Here is a 21,683-nt window from a genome sequence, read left to right as displayed (position 1 = left end):
TATGTTCAGGAATAAAGAATTTCATTCGTACAGGAACACCGGCTTGCCAGGGCTGTAACTTTATCGAAAGCCTACTCTAGCGGGCACCATCATTTAACAACACAAACGCGTTTCAATAAATTTCGGTACTCATAGTGTTGCTAGGTGTCTGTACCATGCCCGAGTAAAAGAAGAAACTCTAGATAGCATCAGGATCTGCACATTGGCCGATCTCCCGCTATGCGAATGCGCTATTAAGCCCGAGGCAATCATCATCATCATCATCACTCCAGCAATATATTCCATATTGGGATGATATTTTTCGTGCTATGGTTTATTTTATTCATAAACTCTCACTCTTCATGCTATCAGCTGCTTCCATAATTTGACAGTCTATCTTTATTTTGTTCATGGTAGTTACATCCGGAAACATTTTAACGGTACTTAAATATTATCCCTTTGTATCGCTAATGTTAATCTTCCTCTTTCTCGCAGTCGCTGAATGAGCTTTCTCAATGGTGTCTCCAGTCTCTGAATTCTTTCTTCTAGATTCTGTAAATGAAAAAAAGTGTCACAATAAATTAAATAAAATCAGTATCCTTCATTGTAATCTCTTTATTAGCGCATTACTCGCGCTTACACCGTGCTTGCTTTCGACGACACAGTATCGAATACTGTGATAGCAGAACATATGAGCCATGATACAATAAGTGCCCCTTCAATGAATTCATGCAGCCCTCACATTTCTGTCGCAATCTCTTGTGGTCTACAAGTTCTTTTTAAGGTGGTGGTTGTAAACTAGTTAGCAATCAATATATTCACTGTTTGTATATCATCTTAGCATCCAATTGAAAAATCGCATGAAAGGAAACACAAAGTTTACAAACAACGTAAACCATGCGCGGACTTAAACTTTCAGTGACCTTAAATGTGCCCTGGACAATACCGACATCAGGGACATTAGGAAAAATACTGGGGTCAAACGTGGCAACTTGGTTGCTTTCCAGCTGCATGCACAAAAACTAATGAAGATAGTTGTACTCATTGCCTCACCAAGTTTGTTAACATTAGCGTAAGGACTTGTTAAGCAAAATCCCATCTAAACAAAGAAACTTTAACATTGCTTCTGCTATTTGTGCTTCAAATAATCGAACAAAATACTAAGCAAATAAAGTAATCCTCCTCTAACTAACAGATGATTGCTGTATGAAACATCTAGATCAAAAGCAAACTTTTTAGGAGCACCTCTTTCTAGGTCCCAGCCCACTGTATATTTCACCAATGCACGTTGCTTGCGAAAATGCGGCGAGAAAGCTTGCCAATTGCAAAATATTATTGCTCATACTAATTGAACTAATGCGCGAACTAATTGAGCTTACAGTCTCTAAATGTTAACCGCAAGCACAGAGGCTTCGCAACCTGCAGGAAACGGTAACTTTAGATTTTTAGTAAAATGCGAACTGAGAAAGCTCAGAGGTTTCTTCTAGAATGTTTAGTCTTATTTCACAACTGTGGCAGAAACGCAATCTATTTGGCGTCTTTGTGTGGAGTGAAAACGACAGCTTAACCTACCTTTATGTAGCCTTTAAGCATCACAACTTCTGCCTCGATTTTTTCGAGAGCGACGCTATCTTGTGGTCTGTGGGGAAGGGTTCAAAATAAGAAAATGAATTAAATATCCTGTTCGAAGGCCTTGCTTGACCGAAAAATTGTCATGTAGATTCTGCCGGATTCAGTTGGATGCAAGGATTTAATTTCTCCAGATCAAAAGGCAGGAGCTGTGTACAACACGATGGCCTGCACGGAATATGGACGTATTTTTTTAGGCTTAATGGCACATGAAAGAGAACAAGCTTCGTACACACAAGAAAGCTAACCTTACTTCCCTCTGACTTCCTGCAGTCCTGTTATTCTCATGTGAATGCAAGCCAACCGGGAATGTTTTCCCAATATCCTCTGCAGGTTTCCTTTCTCCTGTTTCTTTTTACGCAATTTTTAGGCCGCAGTCACTGAGTGCTCAAACGCAACAAAATTTTCTACGGCTACCTTACCACAAGTATAGTCAGCTATTTTTCTTCACTTTCAAACAAAATTCGGAGCGAGAAAAATGTTCTCGTACTTAACTAACAAAAATGCAGACCTCGTATAAATCAATCAGAGAATACATCGCCCTCAACGAGCACAAGACAGAAATATCATAACTATATTCATTACCTGCGCAAGCATTTGCGAAAATTAATGGTAAAGCAGAATCCATGCATTTATTCTTTATCGTGCACAAAAAAAATAGTTTTGAGAAGATATTGCGACTATATCGCAAACATTTCTAGACGTTCGTGTAACAGACCCACTTTAAATACATGCGTGGGCCGACGATCAACCGTATTGCGTTTCCCAGTCCAAAAATACTAGGATTGGACTCAATATACGAGAAAATTCTCTGCCGGCCTGTCATACCTATAGGTTTATAGTATCGTGCAGACGCTCGCAGCGGCGATAAAGCTTCGAATAATGGGCTAAAGGTTTAAATACATGGGCTAGGCAGGCCGCCGTAGTAGAGGATTCCGTAATCATGCAGACCACCTCGCGTTCTTTGACCAGCGCTGACATCGCACCGCACACAAGCACGTTTGTATATTGCCCGGATCAGAGTATATCGTCGCCGCGGCGGGGATTGAAACCGATATCTTGGGATCAGTAGCCCGGTACCAAAGGCATTCCGGCCCTGCAACACTCGTATCGCCAGAGAATCCGCTCTCCCGTTACGGAAACTGAAGGGGCAATATACTAAAAATGGTCTTGTCGCTAAAATAACTTCTGTTCTAGCCAGAAAAGCAGCTACCCAGAAATCACTAGGAAATATCTAGGGACGACCGAAATGTTTCTGCTGTCTTTCGAGGGACTAATGTTGAGGTTTTTTATTGCGAAGCAATACTACTTTAGGTCGCTCTTCAGCCCGTTCCGTGGCGAGGCGGTGGTAGGCACCATTGACCTTTAGCGTGACCTCGCTGCATGACGTCACACCACGTGACCTAGAGTGACGTCACACCAGCTGTGTAAAAACGGGGCCCCATCTCACGCCGTCGCGAGGCGAGGCGGTAGCCACCAACGGCGGCCTAACTCCCGCTCCTCTCACCAGGGGCGCTACGGTCAGAGTGATGTCACACCAGCTGTATTCGATACTGGAAGATTTTGTAATGGGCACGCTGGTGAGGGAAATGTTTGTCGGCATACACGGATTCGACGGATGACTTCATCTTAGATGATTCACTGTAAGCCGTAGCACTAGCATAACCCAAGACTACCACCAGCCATACTACCAGCTGATCCGAGAATAACACACTATTGCTTCGCAATCACCAGGCTTAACCAAGCTAAGCCTCAGCCGTTTTTTTTTTGTTTTACTTGGTTAAACGCTCCAAAGTGACTCGGACTCTGAGGGACGCCGTAGTGAAGGGCTCCGGATAGCTTCGACCGCCTGGTGTTCTTTAACTTCCATTCACATCGCACAATACACGGGCATCTGGCATTTCGCCTCCATCGAAAAGCTACCGCAGTGGCCGGGACCGAACCCGCGTCCTTGGGTCAGCAGCCGAGCACAATAATCACTGAGCCATTGCGGCGGGTGTAATCTTGACACTTGATATTGATCATAGCAGGCTTTTTTGTTATTTGTCTTTTACATTTCCCGTTTGATTACGTAATTATTTCGTGAGACATGGCGTCCTTGCGTCAAAAACCCTGGTTCTTACCCTTGAATCGGAGGTGTACTGCGCATTTTCTCGTTTTGACTAGTTTGCTGGTGTTCAGAAGTATTAGCGGTTAGTTGCGGTGCGGATGTTCGGGAAGTCTCCGGACGCGTATGGGAGCTGTCAACGTGATCCTATTTTATAAGACAAACGTAAATAAAATACTTGTTAGTAATTATGGATTGCACAGATGCATACATTTACACGTATTCAAAATTTTATTTTGAAACAAAACATTCTTACTATAGGCTGGAGCCTGAGACTAAGACAAAATTGTTCTTGTTGATCAACCAGCCTAATAATGTTTGATTATTACTACAATGACGTACTCGCGCATTCCAACGCCATCGCCAATACAAATTGGTTCAAAACCTGTCCCTAACTGGTGCGAGGAGTAGGGCGTCTTTTGTTCACATTGCTTCTAGTACTGGAGGTGGCATGAAAAGAGGTTGCGAATTGCAGGCAGTAATAACCTTCAGTAGAGTGCCGGCAACGCCACCTGACTATCGTAGTGGTGCCTTGCAGTCGGTATCTTTGTACTCTCGGCACTGCAATAATTGTTGTGAAGGCCAATATTGTCCCAGCATGGTGCAGCGTGTTCAATCAGCGGCAGCCGGAACATGACGTTTAATTGGCCTTAGCGATGGTCGTGAGACGAGCTCCAAGTAAAAGAGCCTATTTTATTTGATGCTTCAAGAATGAACCAGGAGCACGATGTACTTCAACCTTCCTTCGACTTAGGTTAATAAGATTCAGTGAAGGGTGATACTACATTCGCAGCTCGTCTGACCAGAAGAAAAACAACCCATAACATAAAAGAAGGGCATTTCTGAAGCTCGCATTATCTGCGCCCCTAAACGTGTCCACCTTCTAATGCTGCTTGTCACTTGTGTAACTAGAACTACGAGTACCATTTGGAGCCAATATATTAAGCTTATTTTTGGAAATGTGGCGGAGTGCTTGAAGCTTGCTTCACCTCCGCCTCAGGTTGGCCCGGTGTTGCAGTGCATTTGGGATCAGCCTGGGGCATTATAGAGCACGTCTTTTATTTCCCTCTTTGCTCTCCTCGCCTCTCTCTCAACTCTCCTGCTTTCTGCACGTGGCAGGGATGTGGCTCGGCTTCAGCTAGTGGGCAGGCCTGTGCACTTTCATTTTCATTCTTCCTAACAACAAGAGCAAGCAGCAAGCAAGTAAATATGGCGGCTAAAAATTTCTCTTAATTCTGATAACAATGTAAGCTGAACAGAGGTATGGTGGCAACTTAGTTGAAGGTATAATGAGCTGGTGAGAGTTCAAAGATCTTGAGATAGGGCTTCAAGATCAGACATAATGCTGCACTTACAGCACTTCTTCATTTTCATGCTATGCTTGTAACCAGCCTGTGGTACATATTGAAGATGGAGAGTTTACTGGAAGCGGCGCACGTGTGTTCGATCTGGTTCCGACAACTGCGTGCGCTGTTCTGAGGTAAAGGCTATGAGGTATAGACAACTGAACCCATACTCCCGCAGCAGTTGGCTCTAAAATCACTCTTAGATTGTTTCAAGGTTAAAGGCTGACGTCAGCTGGATGACGCATAGTCGATGTTACCTTTATAGCTACAGCCCCTTCTTCTTTCTCGCTTTGAATTTCATCCCTTTCCCAGTGCACAGTACCAGACAATGAAACTTCACAAACAAAGTGACTCTATTTTGAGCCAAATCTTCAGTACGTTTCACTGTTAAGGGGAACATGCGATTGCGTGGTCTCCGCTCTTCGCTGAGCGCTGCCGCCGAGAACTTGTGGGAATTGTCGGCGCAAGACGCATGCGCAGTAAGCATGGCGGCTGGCCTTTCTCCGAATGCACCTGACACCGCCCATTCTCGCCGCATCTAAGCAGTAGGGCTTCGTGAAGCATAAAGGCCACGCGATCGCATGTTCCCTTTAACAGTGGACAGTACTGTTCATATATCTCTTTACATCAGATGCCTTTCGCTATACACCAGTGTTGTAGCATACAGCGTATCAAAATCTGCTGCTTTCAGCTGACTCTAGGTGACATGTCAACACACACCCTTATGTTCTCGTAGTTGCATTTGTTATGTTTGCAATTCTTGCAAAGCCCTGCGATTCTCAGCACCAACCACAGAACCGGCTCCCACTCAACACAGAGGCCAAGCCATTTCAATAAGCAAAGTCATTAGCAAGGCAGAAGCAAAAATTATGAGCCACGCTTTGGGCAGTCTTCGGTCTAACGTGGGACGGCGCGAGCTTTATGTAGATCTTAATTATGGGCGTCATAAGTGCATTCCAGCCTTTTTTTACAAAGCATCCGGAACTCGGAGTCATATAATCACATACAAAATTTTTTGATGATGGCAGGCTTGAAATGTTTGCATTATCTTTTCGTGAGCTGCCCTTATGGGATTGTTTGCCTTCAGGAAAACAGTGAAGAATAATTGTAATGGTTCCCGTAATAACATGTTGTTTTCTAGAAGGATAAGTTAAAAATCGCAAACATTACTGAAGTTTTCTTTGCTTCAGAAAAATTCGGAGAAATTGATTTCAGGTAGGTATACAAAATGTAATGATTTGGAATGTAGGAAAGAACATTTCATAACAATTTTTCTAAATTTTATTTAGCAGAAGTTTTCTATTGCACTAATGGTTTTTCCATATACTTTAGGAGCATAAAGTGTAGAGATCTTTATATTTTTCAAAGAAACTGAAGCCCGTCTAGCACAGTCTGGGCCTTTTGGCGTAGATTTGACTGGCTGCTAATAATTTTAATCGTCCAGTGTGGTAATAAAACGATAAAAGATCCTTCGTTTTCTTTGCTCCGGTACAACAATTATCTCTGTAGACAAATTTAAGTGTAAAATTTAATCAGACCTGAAAGCATGTTTATAAAATTATTACCTGCTTTCTCCTGACATTTTGTTGTGCGAAGGATTGCAATATTTGATGATGCTTCGTCGTGATGTGCTCCTGAAAAAGTCGTTTTGTGCGCTCCAGTCGCTTCCGTTGAAATGTCCGCCTATCCTAACTGTAGATCAACGGACAAAATATCAGATAGTTTTACTGTACACGCCCTTTTCCACAACAGTTGAAAATGTCGGAAGAAAGTTATTACCTTACCACAAGGCGCTAAACAGACACGGACGCAGGGACACAAACAGGACGGGCGCTGTTGTCCCTGCGTCCGTGTCTGTTTAGCGCGATGCGGCAAGTGAACCGTCACCAACTCGCCCAAGCTTCCACTCTGGTAAAGTTATTACCCTTTTTTTTTGGAACGTTTATCTGAATCCACTCGCTTATTGCATTGCCCCTTCTGTGTTCTCATGAATGTATCATGATGATTGCTCCAGAGAGTCCAGGTCCTTAGTCTCAAAGCTACGGCTTTATCCTGTGCCTATAAAAGTATGTGATGACGAAACATGCTGACCTATACGCACAGGTGCAGACAAAAGTAAACAGAGGTACTATAGCTTTCTAACATTTCTTACGCGTTGCCTAATTCAATTGACACCTATGGTTTGTGCATGCTGGCAGCGGGGCACCGGTAAGTCATATCCGATGTCAAAGCCGCGGTTGCACTTGATACCGAAATGCACCTAAACCGGTAATTCGCGCTTCGGCCCTCGTTGAGGTTATTCTTAATAGCAACAATACTAGTGTGATACAAGGGCCACTGACATTGTTTTCGACAGTGTTTAAAAACTTGAACGCATAAAATGTTTTTTTAGAGAAGGAGGCTTCTTCCTCGAGGCTTTTATTCCTGCGGTTTTAATTTTGGTTAAGGATAAAAAAATTATGCGCCTGCGGCATTCACTCGTACGGTCATTTTTCTGTTTTTTATTTCTAAAATACATCACGCGCATCTGAAAGCACCGTTGAAACCATTCCGCAGTCGAAAATCTGACAGTTCAATTTTTGTGCACTGTATATCTTTCTAACCGAAATTCCCTCGATAACCTTGTGTAATGCTGCCTTTTGTTAATGTTGTTATTGATTTTATACCAGTGTGTGCTGTAACTATATTCTAATTTTTTAGCTGCTGTTTTTGTTTTCTGTACTTGTAGGTTATTCTCACTCCCCTTTGTAACGCATAAATGCCCTGAGGGTAACTAACTAAATAAATAAATAAAGCCTGCCCTTTCGTAACCAGAAAGCGAATTTCTCTTTTCTTTTCCGGCTGTTGCGTTGACCTTTTCTTCCGATATACACGCAGTCAGTTGCCGCCGATTCATCAGTAGGTTAAACTACATTCTCAATGCAGACAGGAAGACTGAGCAAGAAATATGGATATCTTTTCTTACCCTCATATCGCAGAAACGTGTGATCTCCTCGCATGCAGGGCACTCAAGGCGCATGCTTTGTAAGCTCCGGTTCAGGTGAGAGTTCTTTGCAGGCAACTTAAAGTTAAAAGAAAACATCTCAATTTCCAGAAGAACATAAATAGCAAACACTTCGGTGAAGAAAAGGTTAAAAATTTTATTTTTGGACTTGAACACTTTATCGGAGATATGATAGATTTGCCAGTGGTAATAGGAGCTCTTTAAGTAGCTCTGCGCATTCTCATTCAGCGACTGGGCATTTCTCTGCTCCTAAATATATTTGCACATTACAAAGAAAGTACTGTAAAAAATACCTGATGCTACCGCATATAAAATAGTGTAAGTAAATTTTTTGATGACAAATGCAAAAATAAGGAACTCGTCTCTGATCTGTTACGTTAAAGGGCAAGCAGAAGTACACGATATACACGAAATGCGTCCGAACTTATTTCGACCGCTGCTGTACTTCGCTAGGAGAAATTTTCTAAATTGTACACATAAAATTCTTGCAACCTCACACTACGGAAAATGGTTGCAATTCGCCGACACTTATTATATACCGGCTTTTAGAGTGGTCAGGCCGCGGATCTCAGGCTCGCAAACGTCTCTTTTGCCATGACATCTTGCTGCATTCTATATTTGTCGGGTCATGGCACGGTCCCCATAAAAACTATACAGGACAAGGGGTTTGCTTCTAAGCTGTTTATCGGGACTCCCTGGCACATCTAGCAGTTCAAGTATTGGAAATATTCAGGACGCGAAGCCATTACTCTTTTGAAAGATTAATGTCACTGAGGATACATAATGAGGCATGCCGCAGGCCTCACAAGCAAGTGTCATGGTCTCTATACTTTTGGCGGGGGCTGTACAGTCACATTAGGAAAAAACGATTTCTGAAATACTTACCGATGCTCATCACTGGCTGGCATTTCCCTTAGTAAGGTGTTAACGCTTAGAGAGCTATGACCTTCTGTGTGGCAGTGAACTTTGTCCTCTATCTCCTACTCGTCTCTCATTACATCTTTCTCTCCCGAAATCTTTTCCCCGAGTATAGTAGGAAGTCAGTGGTTTTAAACGCCGAATAAATTCTCTGTTTTTCAATTAAAGTGCTTCTCTGTCTGTCTCTGTCTTCTTTGTGGGGTTTCTTCACTGATATTTAACGTTCCTTGCTCGACAATAAATTAACAGTATGTAAGAGTCAAAGGAAAGAGGGAGACATTATATCGAAAGTGTTGGCCGGGTCCGGCAGTTGTCCGCGAAGATTTTCGCGCACGTCTGCAGCAAAAGGAGAGAGACCCCCGCAAGAAACGGTCCTTTATTGTGGCGCAATGAGCTGATTTAAAAAAAGATGGCCCTACGCTTTCACCCAACAACCCCATAGACGAATCTGATGTTTTTCAAAAGCCTCCGAGTGCATTCTTGTGAGTTTCCATAGACCAAACTTAGCTTATGAAGCTTAATGTTACTAAGTTCAAGTTCATGAGAATTTCCCGTCATGCATCTAATGCGGTTTCTTGTGATTACCCGCTTAACGATACTCTGCTGACACAGGCTTCATCTTACAAATACCTTAGCATTCATGTCTGCAGTAACCTTTCCTCGCAATCTCACGTGGAGTACATAACCAGTAACGCTAATTACTTGGTTACTTAAGTCGAAATTTTTCTATGGTGCCCACTAACTCGAAACTTGTACTTTACAATACATTAGTCAGACCAAAGCTAGAACATGCATCATCAGTATGGGACCCTCACCTTACCTCACTAATTCTGAAGATCGAATCCTCCAGAACTGAGCTGCGTAATTCATTTTTTTCTAACTATATTCTAACTGCAAGTGTAACTGTAATGAACTCTAATCTGAGCCTTCCTGATCTTTCCATTCTTCGAAGAATTGCAAGTTTATGTCTGTTTCACAAAATCTACCATTATAACCATCACCTCAGAGACTCGCTACTTCTGCCGTCTTCATATATTCCTTCCAGCAGCTACCATCAGTTCAAGGTTGAAGTGCCAAGCAGTCGCACAGACATTCGTTTCGCCTCATTCATCCCTAAGACAGTTAAGGAGTGGAGCCGCCTTCCCGCTTCCATCGCATCCGTTGTAAACTCCTAGTTAGTTAAGGATGCGTTAGTGATTGTATAATCTAATTCTGCTGTACAACTATTGTTCTTGTATATATTTAGTACTACCCGCTCCTCTCTGTAATGCTGGGCCTCTGAGAGAAAATAAATAAATAAATCGTGCATCTAGTAGAAGCCATAGTGCTCAGCAATGTTCCTGGAAGGGTGGGTCGACAAGGATAGAAAATTCTCCAGCAAACATGTGTTGATGCATCGATAACCGTCCAGTTAACACTTTTCCGCAGGATAGCGGAATTCGATATGATACGTATGTGGCAGAAGGGACACATTTGTGCTCGTGACGATTTGGTCAGCCTGCAAAGGGGCTTGACTTCGCTTTTCAGTGGGTCAAATGGCGGATCAGCCTCAGCCTTATGAGGACTGAAAAAAATTCTTGTACGCAATACCTTGACCCCACATTTTCCAAAATGTATGCCATGGCTTTGACGTGCAGCATCATAACATGTTTTGTTTGATACTTCAGGGCTATGTTGTCTTTGTCTCGTTTTTGTGCCATCTCAGCACGTCGGTTTGTATTCTATTGAATCCGGGCAACGTCTTCAAGATTTGGCAGATATGGCCAAATTAATTTCCGTGCTCTATTTTTTTTTTGCGCGAGGAGGCAAAATTGTATTTCTCAGGCATGCGATTGTTTGATAGGGCTCCGAAAGTAAGCTTCAAAGCGTTAAAGTAACTATGTTCAAAAGCGTCTTTCAACACGCAGCACTACAATGAAAACAAATGAATCTGAAACGTAATCGATGACGGCTGCAAAATTTATGGATACTGTGATACACGTACCAATAAAGGTAATTTTATGCTGGTTGAAATTTTCGACAAAGGCTCTGCGCAATTTACTGCTGAAAAAGAGAATTGAAGTGTTTATATACGTTACCTTCGTTGTCGCTGTTTCCTCCTTGATGCTTGGGCACGCGTGCTTTGCACCCGTATCAGAGCAAGAAAAACATACAGAATGCGAACAAGGGAGGTCGTAAAGTATTTCTGGGGCGCAGCTGCACCTCACGCAATACTCCAATACGGCGGGGTTCCATTCCAGTATTTTGCATAGGAACTGAGTGCAATTTCCCACGAGAAGATTTAAGTACCAGCTGCAAATCGAAACCAAAAATGCTGCTTTGCATGATTTGCTTCGTACCATTTTCTTTTCCTATGATGATTCTTACATCGCAGTCAGTGCAATCCTTGCAAGCATGTTTCAATAGATACGAAACGCTCGAAAAAAAGATTTTTATTTTTGAAGATATTCTGTAATGCTTCAGGTTTAGGAGAATTGAATTGGATTTTAGAGACTTGCAGTCTTGTGTTTCATCACAGTTACATGGTGCACCGGTTGTTGTTAGTGGCTAGTTGATAACAAAATAACAATGGGAGGTAAAGATGTTTCTAGCCGCGCCATCTGCCATCGAAACCTGAAGCACCTGAGCTGCGACAAGCGGGAATAAAAGGACAGGGAAAGGGAAAGAAAGGGGGAGCGATAGTAAGAAAGGATACGGGTAGGGCGGCTATATGTACTCTGCACAAATGCAGAATAGGAATAAATTCGGAGGGCTGCGCCACGAATAATAGGAGTACTCAGTGCACGAGCATGCAAATTTCTTGAGGGGGGTTCGAACCCGACCACGGCGGCTGCGTTTTTATGGAGGAAAAACGCTAAGGCACCCGTGTGCTGTGCGATGTCAGTGCACGTTAAAGATCCCCAGGTGGTCGAAATTATTCCGGAGCCCTCCACTGCGGCACCTCTTCTTCCTTTCTTCTTTCACTCCCTCGTTTATCCCTTCCCTTACGGCGCGGTTCAGGTGTCCAAAGATATATGAGACAGATACTGCGCCATTTCCTTTCCCCAAAAAAACCAATTGTTATTATTATTATTGAGGGGGGGAGGGGGGGGGGGGGGGGGGGGGGGCTGGTCGCCGCGCACGCGAAATTGAGGCATCGCATCTGAAGAAAAGGAGAATTTGATATGCCGACCCCATAAACACAAAATACAAAAATATTTTAAATCACCTTCCTCAGTATATTATCTCTAACAGCTAAGTAAACCCCAGGGCTTCACCGAACTAGCAAGTTTTGCAATGTGCAAAATTTCATGGATTTCACCCTTTGCTGGTACGAGCAGAAACTCTGCCACTTCTCATGGCACTTCGAAAGATGAAAACGATCAGAAATTTCTTGCGTTTTCGGAGGATTCATTTCCCGTGAAATTGCCACCAATGTCTAGGCAGCTGTCTCTGCACGCTGTCGGTGTGTTCAACGCACCTAATGTGTTTTGGAAAGCTCGCAGAAAGGTAGCCTCATTCTGAACCAACGCGATATTCATTCCTGTTAGTAACTTTTCGGAATAAGAAGAAGACTTCATTTATGTTCGCCGAGAAGTTATACATTCAAAGTGCACTGCACCTTTTACTCTTGTTTGCTACAGCTCTAGATGGTTTTGGTTTAAGGGGGATTTAACGTCCCAAAGCGACTCAGCCTATGAGGGACGCCGTAGTGAAGGGCTCCAGAAATTTCGACCACCTGGGGTTCTTTTACGTGCACTGACATCGCACAGTACACGAGCCTCTAGAATTTCGCCTCCATCGAAATTCGACCGCCGCGGCCGGGATCGAATCCGCGTCTTTCGGGCCGGCAGCCGAGCGCCATAACCACTCAGCCAACGCGGCGGCTCAGCTCTGGATGATTCACATTTTCATTTTCCTTTCAACACCGGGCCTTTCTCTATGTTGCTCTTTATTCTATAGGCGATCACAGGAGTTTGAGGATGGTACGGAGCGAACTGAACAATACCATTCATCACTGAGATGCTCGTCGCACTGTTATTGCTATCAAAATGCGGAAGTGCAAGACAAGGCTGGAATGAAGTTTCGATAGAAAGAATCATTCCGAACAAACAGATATTTAGTGGGCACTTGACCACCTCAATTACGCAGTTTTTTTTTTTTTGTCCCGAGTTAGATGGAGGAACTGATTCAGGCTCGCTTCGTATTTTGGTGAGACAGAGGTGAAAGAACTGCTGCCTTCGCACTGCGACTGCAGCGCCAAGTAATGGTCCGCATTAAGCTATAATGAGGCCCTATCTATCACGACGTTGGATTCAACAACCAACTGTTCACTATCGTGCCATTATGATGCTATTAGGCTAGTTTGCAGATGATTAGGCAGCGTTTTGCTGCTTGCGGGGGCCTGTGAACAAACATAACTGATTGCCTAAGATCCTGAAGTTAGTTACGTTCCCGGTTTCGTCGCGAATGCTCTGAAAAAACTTAGCCATGATACCGCCTCTTTGCAAGAATCGGCTAAACCCTTGCCGCTGCAGTGAAATCAATGAATTCTTGGTTGCCCTCAGAACAATAGCGACAGCTGCAGTTCTTCGGGCCGTGTAAAAACCGCCGCTTAAAGAAAACACGACAATTGAGAAAACGAACCCATCGCATTGCTGGACCGCTTTGATTTCCATGTCGCTGACACAGCCGTAACGCACGGACAGAGCTGCAGTTATCTTGTTTGGACTGAAAGACGCCCTCGCTTTGTGCCGTGTGCATAGCGCTGATATCACGCTCCTACTTTTGTTTTCCTTTCTTCCTTTCCAGAGCCGCTTTCCACCCAGCGGGAGATAACAGAGGTGTCAAAGTGCGGGCGTACCATCTTTGGCGGAAGTAACCGATCAACGGGTTTTGCATCTGAGCCATGTAGCAGCACACATATGGGAGCCCATAGTCTATAAATGTATATTATGGAAGGCGAACCGCTCTTCTTACCATTCGGGACCTTTCCGTTCGTAGGAGTGCCGTAAGGACTCAACAATATGACTTAAAAGCAGACCCCGTTGCACTGTTAATTATTTGAAAGCGGCTACACCCACTCCTGACCGGTTCCCTGAAGTTGTGTGCCGCACTCAGAGAGCGGCGAAATGAGGTAATGGCTTTTCTGCGTTTTCCCATAATTTCAATACCTGCCGCGCAGCTACCCATGGTCTCAGTGGAAGGCATTAACGTTAAAATGAAAATAAAAATTGTTTTTTGAAGAAAGGAAATGACGCAGTGACTGTCTTACTTATCTCGGTGGACACCCGAACCACACCGTAAGGGTAGTAATGAAGGAGGGAGTGAAAGAAGAAAGGAAGAAAGAGGTGCCGTAGTGGAGGGCTCCGGATATTATTTCGACCACCTGGGGCCCGGGTTCGAACCCGACCGCGGCGGCTGCGTTTTTATGGAGGAAAAACGCTAATGCGCCCGTGTGCTGTGCGATGTCAGTGCACGTTAAAGATCCCCAGGTGGTCGAAATTATTCCGGAGCCCTCCACTACGGCACCTCCTTCTTCCTTTCCTCTTTCACTCCCTCTCTTATCCCTTCCCTTACGGCACGGTTCCGGTGTCCAACGATATATGAGACAGATACTGCGCCATTTCCTTTCCCCCAAAAACCAATTATTATTATTATTATTATCATAATTTCAATACTTGCCGCGCAGCTACCCATGGTCTCAGTGGAAGGCATTAACGTTAAAATGAAAATAAAAATTGTTTTTTGAGGAAAGGAAATGACGCAGTGACTGTCTTACTTATCTCGGTGGACACCCGAACCACACCGTAAGGGTAGTAATGAAGGAGGGAGTGAAAGAAGAAAGGGAGAAAGAGGTGCCGTAGTGGAGGGCTCCGGATATAATTTCGACCACCTGGGGATCATTAACGTACACTCACATCGCATAGCACCCGGACGCCGTTTGCGTTTCGATGGATGGATAGATGGATGGAAAACTATTAGTAAGCGAGTTTGGACCATTTGAGGTCTCAGGGCCACCGCACAGCCCTCACATTACGCGCATGTCTCCAGGCCACGTAGGGCAATGGCACTGGCACCCCGGTTCACACCGAGATGTTAGGTGTCTGTGTCCTGCGACGCAAGGAGGGCCTCCGCTCCCGCCGTGGTCCGGTTCGTACCCGGGAACTCCGGCTCAGTAGACGAGCGTTCCTAACCACTCAGCTATCGCAGCGGGTTCATTAACGTTTTATTTATTTAACTTTCTAGTCAAGAACATCATATTTGAAAATATGGTAATTAAAATTACATTCAAATTCTCATTGATTCGATTTCTTCATGATCCAGAACATCAATCAATGATCAGATAATAATAACCTGCTAATTAAGCAACATTTGGGGCCATATTCTAGAATCTGTGCGTTCTTTATTGTTCTTTTCGCCTTCATTTGGTCCTCTCTCACTGTTCACTCACATATACCAGCGGCTTTCAAGCATCTGCTGGAAGCGACCCGACGATTTGGTGGTTGGTGACCGGACCCAAACTTTGGCTGCATATCGCAGCCATTGGCAACCAGAGATGAGGTCCGGTCGCCTTCTGTTGACAGACCACTGAAATGCACCTCAGCATTGGCTGTACATTGCAGCCAATGCTGAAGTGCCATCACCAACCACGGAATGATCGGGTCGCTTCCCACAGGCGCTTGAAAGCAGTTGGTATATTTTAATGACCAATGACAGGGGGCCAAATGGTAGATAAATGCACGATGGAAAGTGGACAGCTTATAGAATGCGCCCCCTGCGTAAAATATACACACCACCAGATGCATCAGCCAAATAGCTCTACAGAAATTTGAAAAGGTTGCCTGAAGTGCTCCTCACTTTAAAATTTTTATTACGCCAGCGTTGGTGCCATCCTTTCCGAAAAAAAAATTGTGCGACGTCGGCGTTCGCGACTGTTTGCCGCCTCTTGGCCAGGGCGGCTGGTTGCTCCGGCAACTTAGGTGGGCCACCAATGTCATGTGCCCTTGTGGTAACAACACAACCTGCAGGACGAATTTTGAGCAAACTGAGCACCGTGCCAGGTGGCAGTTAAATAACCATTGTTCGCGAGAAGTTTATCGGCAAGATAAACCTGGGTCTCACTAGCTCCACCACTGGCAGCACCTGCTGTCACAGGCCAGTGACGCATCACTTAACCGCTATAGCATTGCGCCAGGAGTGATATGAGGGCTCCCTGAGATCATCATCATCATCAGGCTGACTACACCCACTGCAGAGCAAAGGCATCTCCCATGTCTCTCCAATTAACCCGGTCCTTTGCCAGCTGCGCCCACCCTATGCCTGCAAACTTCATAATCTCATTCGCCCACCTAACCCTCTGCCGGCCCCTGCTACGCTTGCCTTCTTTTCGAATCCACTCCGTTACCCTTAAGGACCTGCGGTTATCTAGCCTCCGCATTACATGCCCTGCCCAAGCCCATTTCTTCCTCTTGATTTCGACTAGGATGTCATTAACACGCATTTGTTCCCTCACCCACTCCACCCGCTTCCGGTCTCTTAACGTTACAGTTATCATTTTCCTTTCCATGGCTGTCCTTAACTTAAGCTGAACCCTTTTCGTTAGCCTCCACGTTTCTGCGCCATAGGTGAATACCGGTAAGATATAGCTGTTGTACCCTTTTCTTTTGAGGGATATTGGTAACCTCCTATTCATGATTTGAGAGAACCTGCCATTTGCGCTCCACCCCATTGTTATCCTTGTAGTTATTTCCTTCTTCTGATCCGGCTCAGCTGTCACTACGTGTCCTAAGTAGAGGAATTCCTTTACCACTTCCAGCACCTCATAGCCAATTGTGAACTGCTGTTCTCTTGCTAGACTGTTGAACATTACTTTGGTTTTATTCACGTTAATTTTTTGACCCACCGTACTGCTCTGTTCCCTTGCTAGTCTGCTGAACATTGCTTTGGTTTTCTGCATGCTCATTTTTAGACCCATCGTACTGCTCTGTATGTCTAACACATTGATCATTATTTGCAGCTCATCTCCTGACTGAGCATTGCCTGGGATATTTGAACGTAAAGCCGAGAATTACAATTCCGCAGATATGTGCATCAACTCATTAAGGCTATCGCGCCATAACCTTGAGGCGGAGCTTAAATGTCGCCTCCAGTTTTTCGGCTCTATTTACCTGAATAAATTTGTCATTTTGAAATATTTTCATATTTATTTTAAAAATTTGTCCTTAATAGCTTGGGCAACCAAAACGCACTGCTAAAACAGAGGTTGAACCCTCCCGGAAAGAAGACAAATAAATCAGATGCACTATTTGACACTTGCGTGTATCGACAGTTTCACAAGTTCAGCACCTGTGCACACTATCATTTCCTTTTGCCTCTGATAAAAGCATAGCTGGATGGCCTAGTTAAAAACGCTGCTTGCTTCACCGCAGGGATGGCCTAGTGGCCTGAGTGGCATTGTGCGGGAAGTTCCGGGTTCAATCCCCAGTGCTGCCCGGAACCCACCAGCGATACACTGGGTACAAGGTTCCTCTTTCTGGTGCTCGGCTTCTTTAGGGTGAAATGCTTGAGAAATGGGTCCTGGACCCCATCTTGCGCAATTAAATCTACTTGTGTCATAGCGCTCTTTGGCCAAAGCTGTCCTTGCGCCCTAAAAACTCATCATAATAAAAACGATGCTTAGCAAAATGGGTTGCTGACCACAGCTTGAATAGATCAAAACACCATGACCTTGGCGCTCATTGACAAAAAGCTGCACTTGACCCACAAACATACGACCATCGTCATGATTTACTCTCTACGAATATTGCAGTGCTTTTATTATAATGAATGCCTTTATATCAAGCCAAGGCCTCTCACAGGCGGCAGAAGTTTTCTGAAGGTTGAAGCTGTTTGGAAGTTCTTAGGTTAGTGGAAGCTGGCACTTTTGAAGGGGACAGGTGGGCTTGGAAGGAGAGCTGAGGTTGGCGGTGGGTCACTAGTGGCGTCTGCAGCCTCTCAATCCTTTCTTGTAGTTTCTGGAAATGGTACGAGAGCGACAGTCATCAAGAAATAAAAACTCAAGCATTCTGTATAATGTTTCCTAATCTAGATTATTCATACGTACAAAATGTTTGATTGCGAAAATGCATTCAGGACTTTACCCACAGCCACAAATGATTCAGTAGTAAATTCATCAAGGTGTAAGCAATTCATTGCTAGCTTCCAGGCTTGTTTCAGATTCAATCGTAATCTGCATGTTACCGTGAACTAGGCGGTCAGAAGATTAGCATTAGCCAGCGCAGTGCCTTGTAGAACAAGTTTTATTCCATTAAAATTATTTCGTGAAAAAAAAGCAAAATGTTTTACAAGGCAACCATGCTCTGTAAAACTTTTACTTACCAGAAATATGCCTCAAATGTATCCGTAATTTCGCGGATGACGAAAAAGAACTTGATTACATGCGAAGCATTGCAGCTTGAAATTTTTCTGATTATAGGAAGTACAGCTGATTATTAGCAAGCTTCGTTTATTTTAGATATGAGTGCTGTCAAGTGAAGAAAATTATGAAGAGATAAAGCAAAAAATTCAAAGAGAACGACGCTTGCATATAATAGGAAATGAGGTATTCGTGCAATTTATAGAGGAACTGAAGAATCGTGTGACAGATAATGGGTGATTGGTATATATAATCCATCCTGTGCCACTAAATAGCCCACTTCTCTTTTTTTTAAGTGCACAGTCCTGGTTTAATGTTCCCAGACCGCAGGGCCTCGGCCTGTTACTTAAGGTGTTTAAAAACCTATAAAGATTCGTCAGAGGTGACAGCGATACTTCTGCAGCCATTTTCAGAGGTTTTAAGCTTCGGGTGTGTCGTAAATGCCCAGCTATACTCCTGCAAAAGCTATGCTGCTTTGTCACACCCAGTACTTCTCGATTTGGCCAAATCCACTGTATCCTTTCAATAAGGAAAATTGCTTCCTATAACGTGGAGCAAATATTTGTTTACAAGCATACCAGCCAGGTACTACTTATTAGTGCTGGAGCTATGAAGACAACATATGCACCTTGCCGACCCTCTTTACATAAGTGCTTTTCTGAGAGAGCCGGACGCACTTTCGCTACAAGCAGCGGGGACATTAACACTCTTGAAAAGCTACAAGCAGGAAAAGCAGCGAGAGTTTTTCGGCAATTCTGCTTGGACCGCAAATGCCGGTAGCAACACTTTGAGCTGGGCAACACTTTATTGTGAACAAGAAAGCGTAGCCTACCTTTATTATGTCTTTAAGCAATTCAACTTCTTTCTCGATTTTCTTGCGTCTTTCACTCCCTTCCACCCTGTTGTACACAAGCAAGAAATGACAGGCGCATTTGATTATTGCCCTTTTCGAAAGCATTCTCTCAGCAAAAAACTTTAGATCATGGTTCCACGCACACGGATCAATGTACGGAGATGCGCACAGTTGCCTGCGAAATACTCCGGCGCATGACGCTTCACGATCTAGATAGAACTCCATGAGATAGACAGAATATGCACGCCTTTTATTGTTACAAGGCACAACGAACCAATGACAAATGGAGACACTCCTTGTACATCAAATACTAAGCATCTCTTGGTTCTCTCCGTCCTGTTAAATCAGCTTATTCGCTGATGTGCACAGAAGCCAACCGGACGTTTTAGTGGGTTAGTCTGAGGAAATTTGCCTCCTTCGCCTTTCTCCTACCGGATGCGACTGTGACTTCATTCCCTACTTCATGTAAAAGTGGTTTTGGGTGCTACTTTTGCCAGACGTAGCTCGGAAGTTGAGGGTTCGGATCCGACAGGTGTCATATGGTTGTTTTTTTCGGTTTTATTTCAAATTGTGTTTCAGCCTTCGACTAATTCATTTCGTGACTTTTTAATTGCTGCCACTTCACTACAACACCACGAACCAGTCGTATCCACACGAAAGACAGAAAACTGGCTCGTTCCCCGTTTCCGAACAAATTATAAAAACCAGTCATTGAAACATAACATCCCCTCACTGTTAAACAAGTTTAAATTTAACGCTAAGCCCACAAGAAACGATTTGCGGGAACAATTTCTTAATCCATTTTCTAATTTCTAAAACCTAAACGTCTGTCCAGCTGTTGATTGCATTGTTTTTCTTTGTCAAATACTGACGTCCATTACATGATTACATGGCCTACGATAGTTGGTTTTTGAACATGTAATATGTTCAGTTCTATACAGAGTCAGTTTTTGTATAGTACATACTAGCCGTGTTTTCCTTGTATCTAACACATTGCATATAATATAGTTTTGTTGTCATATTGCAATCATGTATCTGCACTGCTCTGCATTGTTATGGTCTCTTGGGCCTCGTCAAGCTGCCCCGAGCAGCTTTTTGCCCAAGAGCTCCGACCATGTATATATGTGGTGAAATAAATGAATTGAGTTTGATTTAATTTAATTGAATTATTATTAAACAACTTGTCTACAATTTATCGAAAACTGAATTTACAAAAAGTCACGCAACATTTCCGTATCGTTTTCTTGGTTTCCGCTTCTTTTAGCTTGCTTAACGTTTACGTCATTCGGTATGCTCTCATTTCTTTACCGTTCTCTGCTCAATAGATCAAAGGAGACATCTGTTCTGACATCACTGATGCCGCAGGCAGCACAAAAAAAATGGCTGACGATAACGATAGTCGGCAATGTGAAATTTGAGTGCAGCTCTTCGTGGCTGGTAGGTGGCGTTGTGCAATGCTGGCTACTCCCCGGGATCTTCTCTCGGTAGCCACCTTCCAAGAGGCGCTTCGATTTGCTACTTGGACAACCGGTTACACCGACTACGCCAACTACGCCGACGACGCGGAACGCAGGAGCGGTAAAAGGTTCTCGCACACCTGACGACCTCACTGTACGATCCCGTTCCACGCGACAGTTGTTGTAATGCAATGACGTTCTATTTGCGCCGCTGTGAACAAAGTTGGCTGTGGTAAACGCTCTCAACGTCCGGCGTTCGGTCTCATGCAACAAAAATACCCTATAAATTATAAAATTGGAGATCCGCCCTACAGTTCATTTTCGGTAACACCGTATGCAAAATATGCAGGTCGGGCGTTTGGGTCCCACTGGCAGCTTTCGTTATTTTCCTTCTACTGTCTTATTGATTGTCCTTAAGCTGTAAAGTGATTACAGTACAGATTTCCAATGGTCAACAGTACGAAATAAAAAAGCAGCCATTTTTTCTGCGTTTTCCTTCGATTCAGTGAACGTTAACGTCCTGAATATGTATGTCTTTAAAGACCACTTCAATTGCCTGCGCTTCTCTCCCCATGTTGACCAAAGTAAGCTGTGAAATGGGGCTTCTTTGAGTGCAATAAAGGGAGGCCCATATGGAACTAATCTGAGTTCCGCAACGGGGATCCCCATCAGCCTTCTGTGAGCTGCCCATAGATCACCGAATCTGTCCTAGTTTGAACCGAGGGAGGAGGGAGGGGCATGTTGAGCTGCTCATTAAGCCCGCATTGCCTAATCTGGGCACCCCACAAAGTCACCCTGTAAGCCCTGCCTCTGACAAATGTGTCCAGCTCCTGAGGGCGAACGCTTGTTTTTAAACAAGGTGAGATAATTCAGTACAGACATGGACTTGTGTTGGTTATAGAGAGGCCAGCCGGTTTGAGCTCGCGTATATAAATACGGGGAAAACTACAGGGCGCCGATGAGGGTGTTTAGGGGCTACATGAGCCCAAGTTG

At 44.0% G+C, this 21,683-nt stretch overlaps 2 protein-coding genes and 1 pseudogene across 9 annotated transcripts in view; 1 reads left to right on the top strand and 2 right to left on the bottom strand.

Annotated features, from left to right (window-relative positions):
• Positions 1 to 284: 284 nt before the first annotated feature.
• On the bottom strand, positions 285 to 13,723 carry LOC144104324 (uncharacterized). Of its 5 annotated transcripts, XM_077637249.1 has the most exons (7): positions 13,610 to 13,723; positions 11,062 to 11,275; positions 8,027 to 8,122; positions 6,627 to 6,695; positions 3,732 to 3,862; positions 1,552 to 1,618; positions 285 to 531 (listed from the first exon to the last, which is right to left on the bottom strand). In XM_077637249.1, the coding sequence occupies exons 1-7, from the start codon at positions 13,639 to 13,641 to the stop codon at positions 424 to 426; spliced, it is 717 nt and encodes a 238-aa protein (XP_077493375.1). In that variant the 5' UTR covers positions 13,642 to 13,723; the 3' UTR covers positions 285 to 423. The 5 variants fall into 5 exon arrangements, with proteins under 5 accessions (XP_077493375.1, XP_077493376.1, XP_077493377.1 ...); XM_077637250.1 differs by lacking the exon at positions 6,627 to 6,695; XM_077637251.1 differs by lacking the exon at positions 8,027 to 8,122.
• Positions 4,653 to 4,751, top strand: LOC144105806 (U2 spliceosomal RNA; annotated as a pseudogene).
• A 4,049-nt stretch (positions 13,724 to 17,772) lies between the features above and the next one.
• Positions 17,773 to 21,683, bottom strand: part of LOC144104320 (uncharacterized) — a 43,157-nt gene continuing 39,246 nt past the window's right edge. For 2 of the 4 annotated variants that reach the window (XM_077637244.1, XM_077637245.1), the window contains 2 exons: positions 19,213 to 19,279; positions 17,773 to 17,979 (listed from right to left, as the gene is read on the bottom strand). In XM_077637244.1, coding sequence (XP_077493370.1) covers positions 17,818 to 17,979; positions 19,213 to 19,279 — 229 coding nt within the window. In that variant the 3' untranslated portion in view covers positions 17,773 to 17,817. Of the gene's footprint in view, positions 17,980 to 19,212; positions 19,280 to 21,683 lie in introns of those variants that run through there. The other 2 variants (XR_013308499.1, XR_013308498.1) reach the window with 2 other exon arrangements.

The sequence above is a fragment of the Amblyomma americanum genome, chromosome 9, assembly GCF_052857255.1.
Source record: "Amblyomma americanum isolate KBUSLIRL-KWMA chromosome 9, ASM5285725v1, whole genome shotgun sequence".
Taxonomy (NCBI): Eukaryota; Metazoa; Arthropoda; class Arachnida; order Ixodida; family Ixodidae; genus Amblyomma; species Amblyomma americanum.
This window is presented reverse-complemented; position numbering and strand designations above follow the sequence as displayed.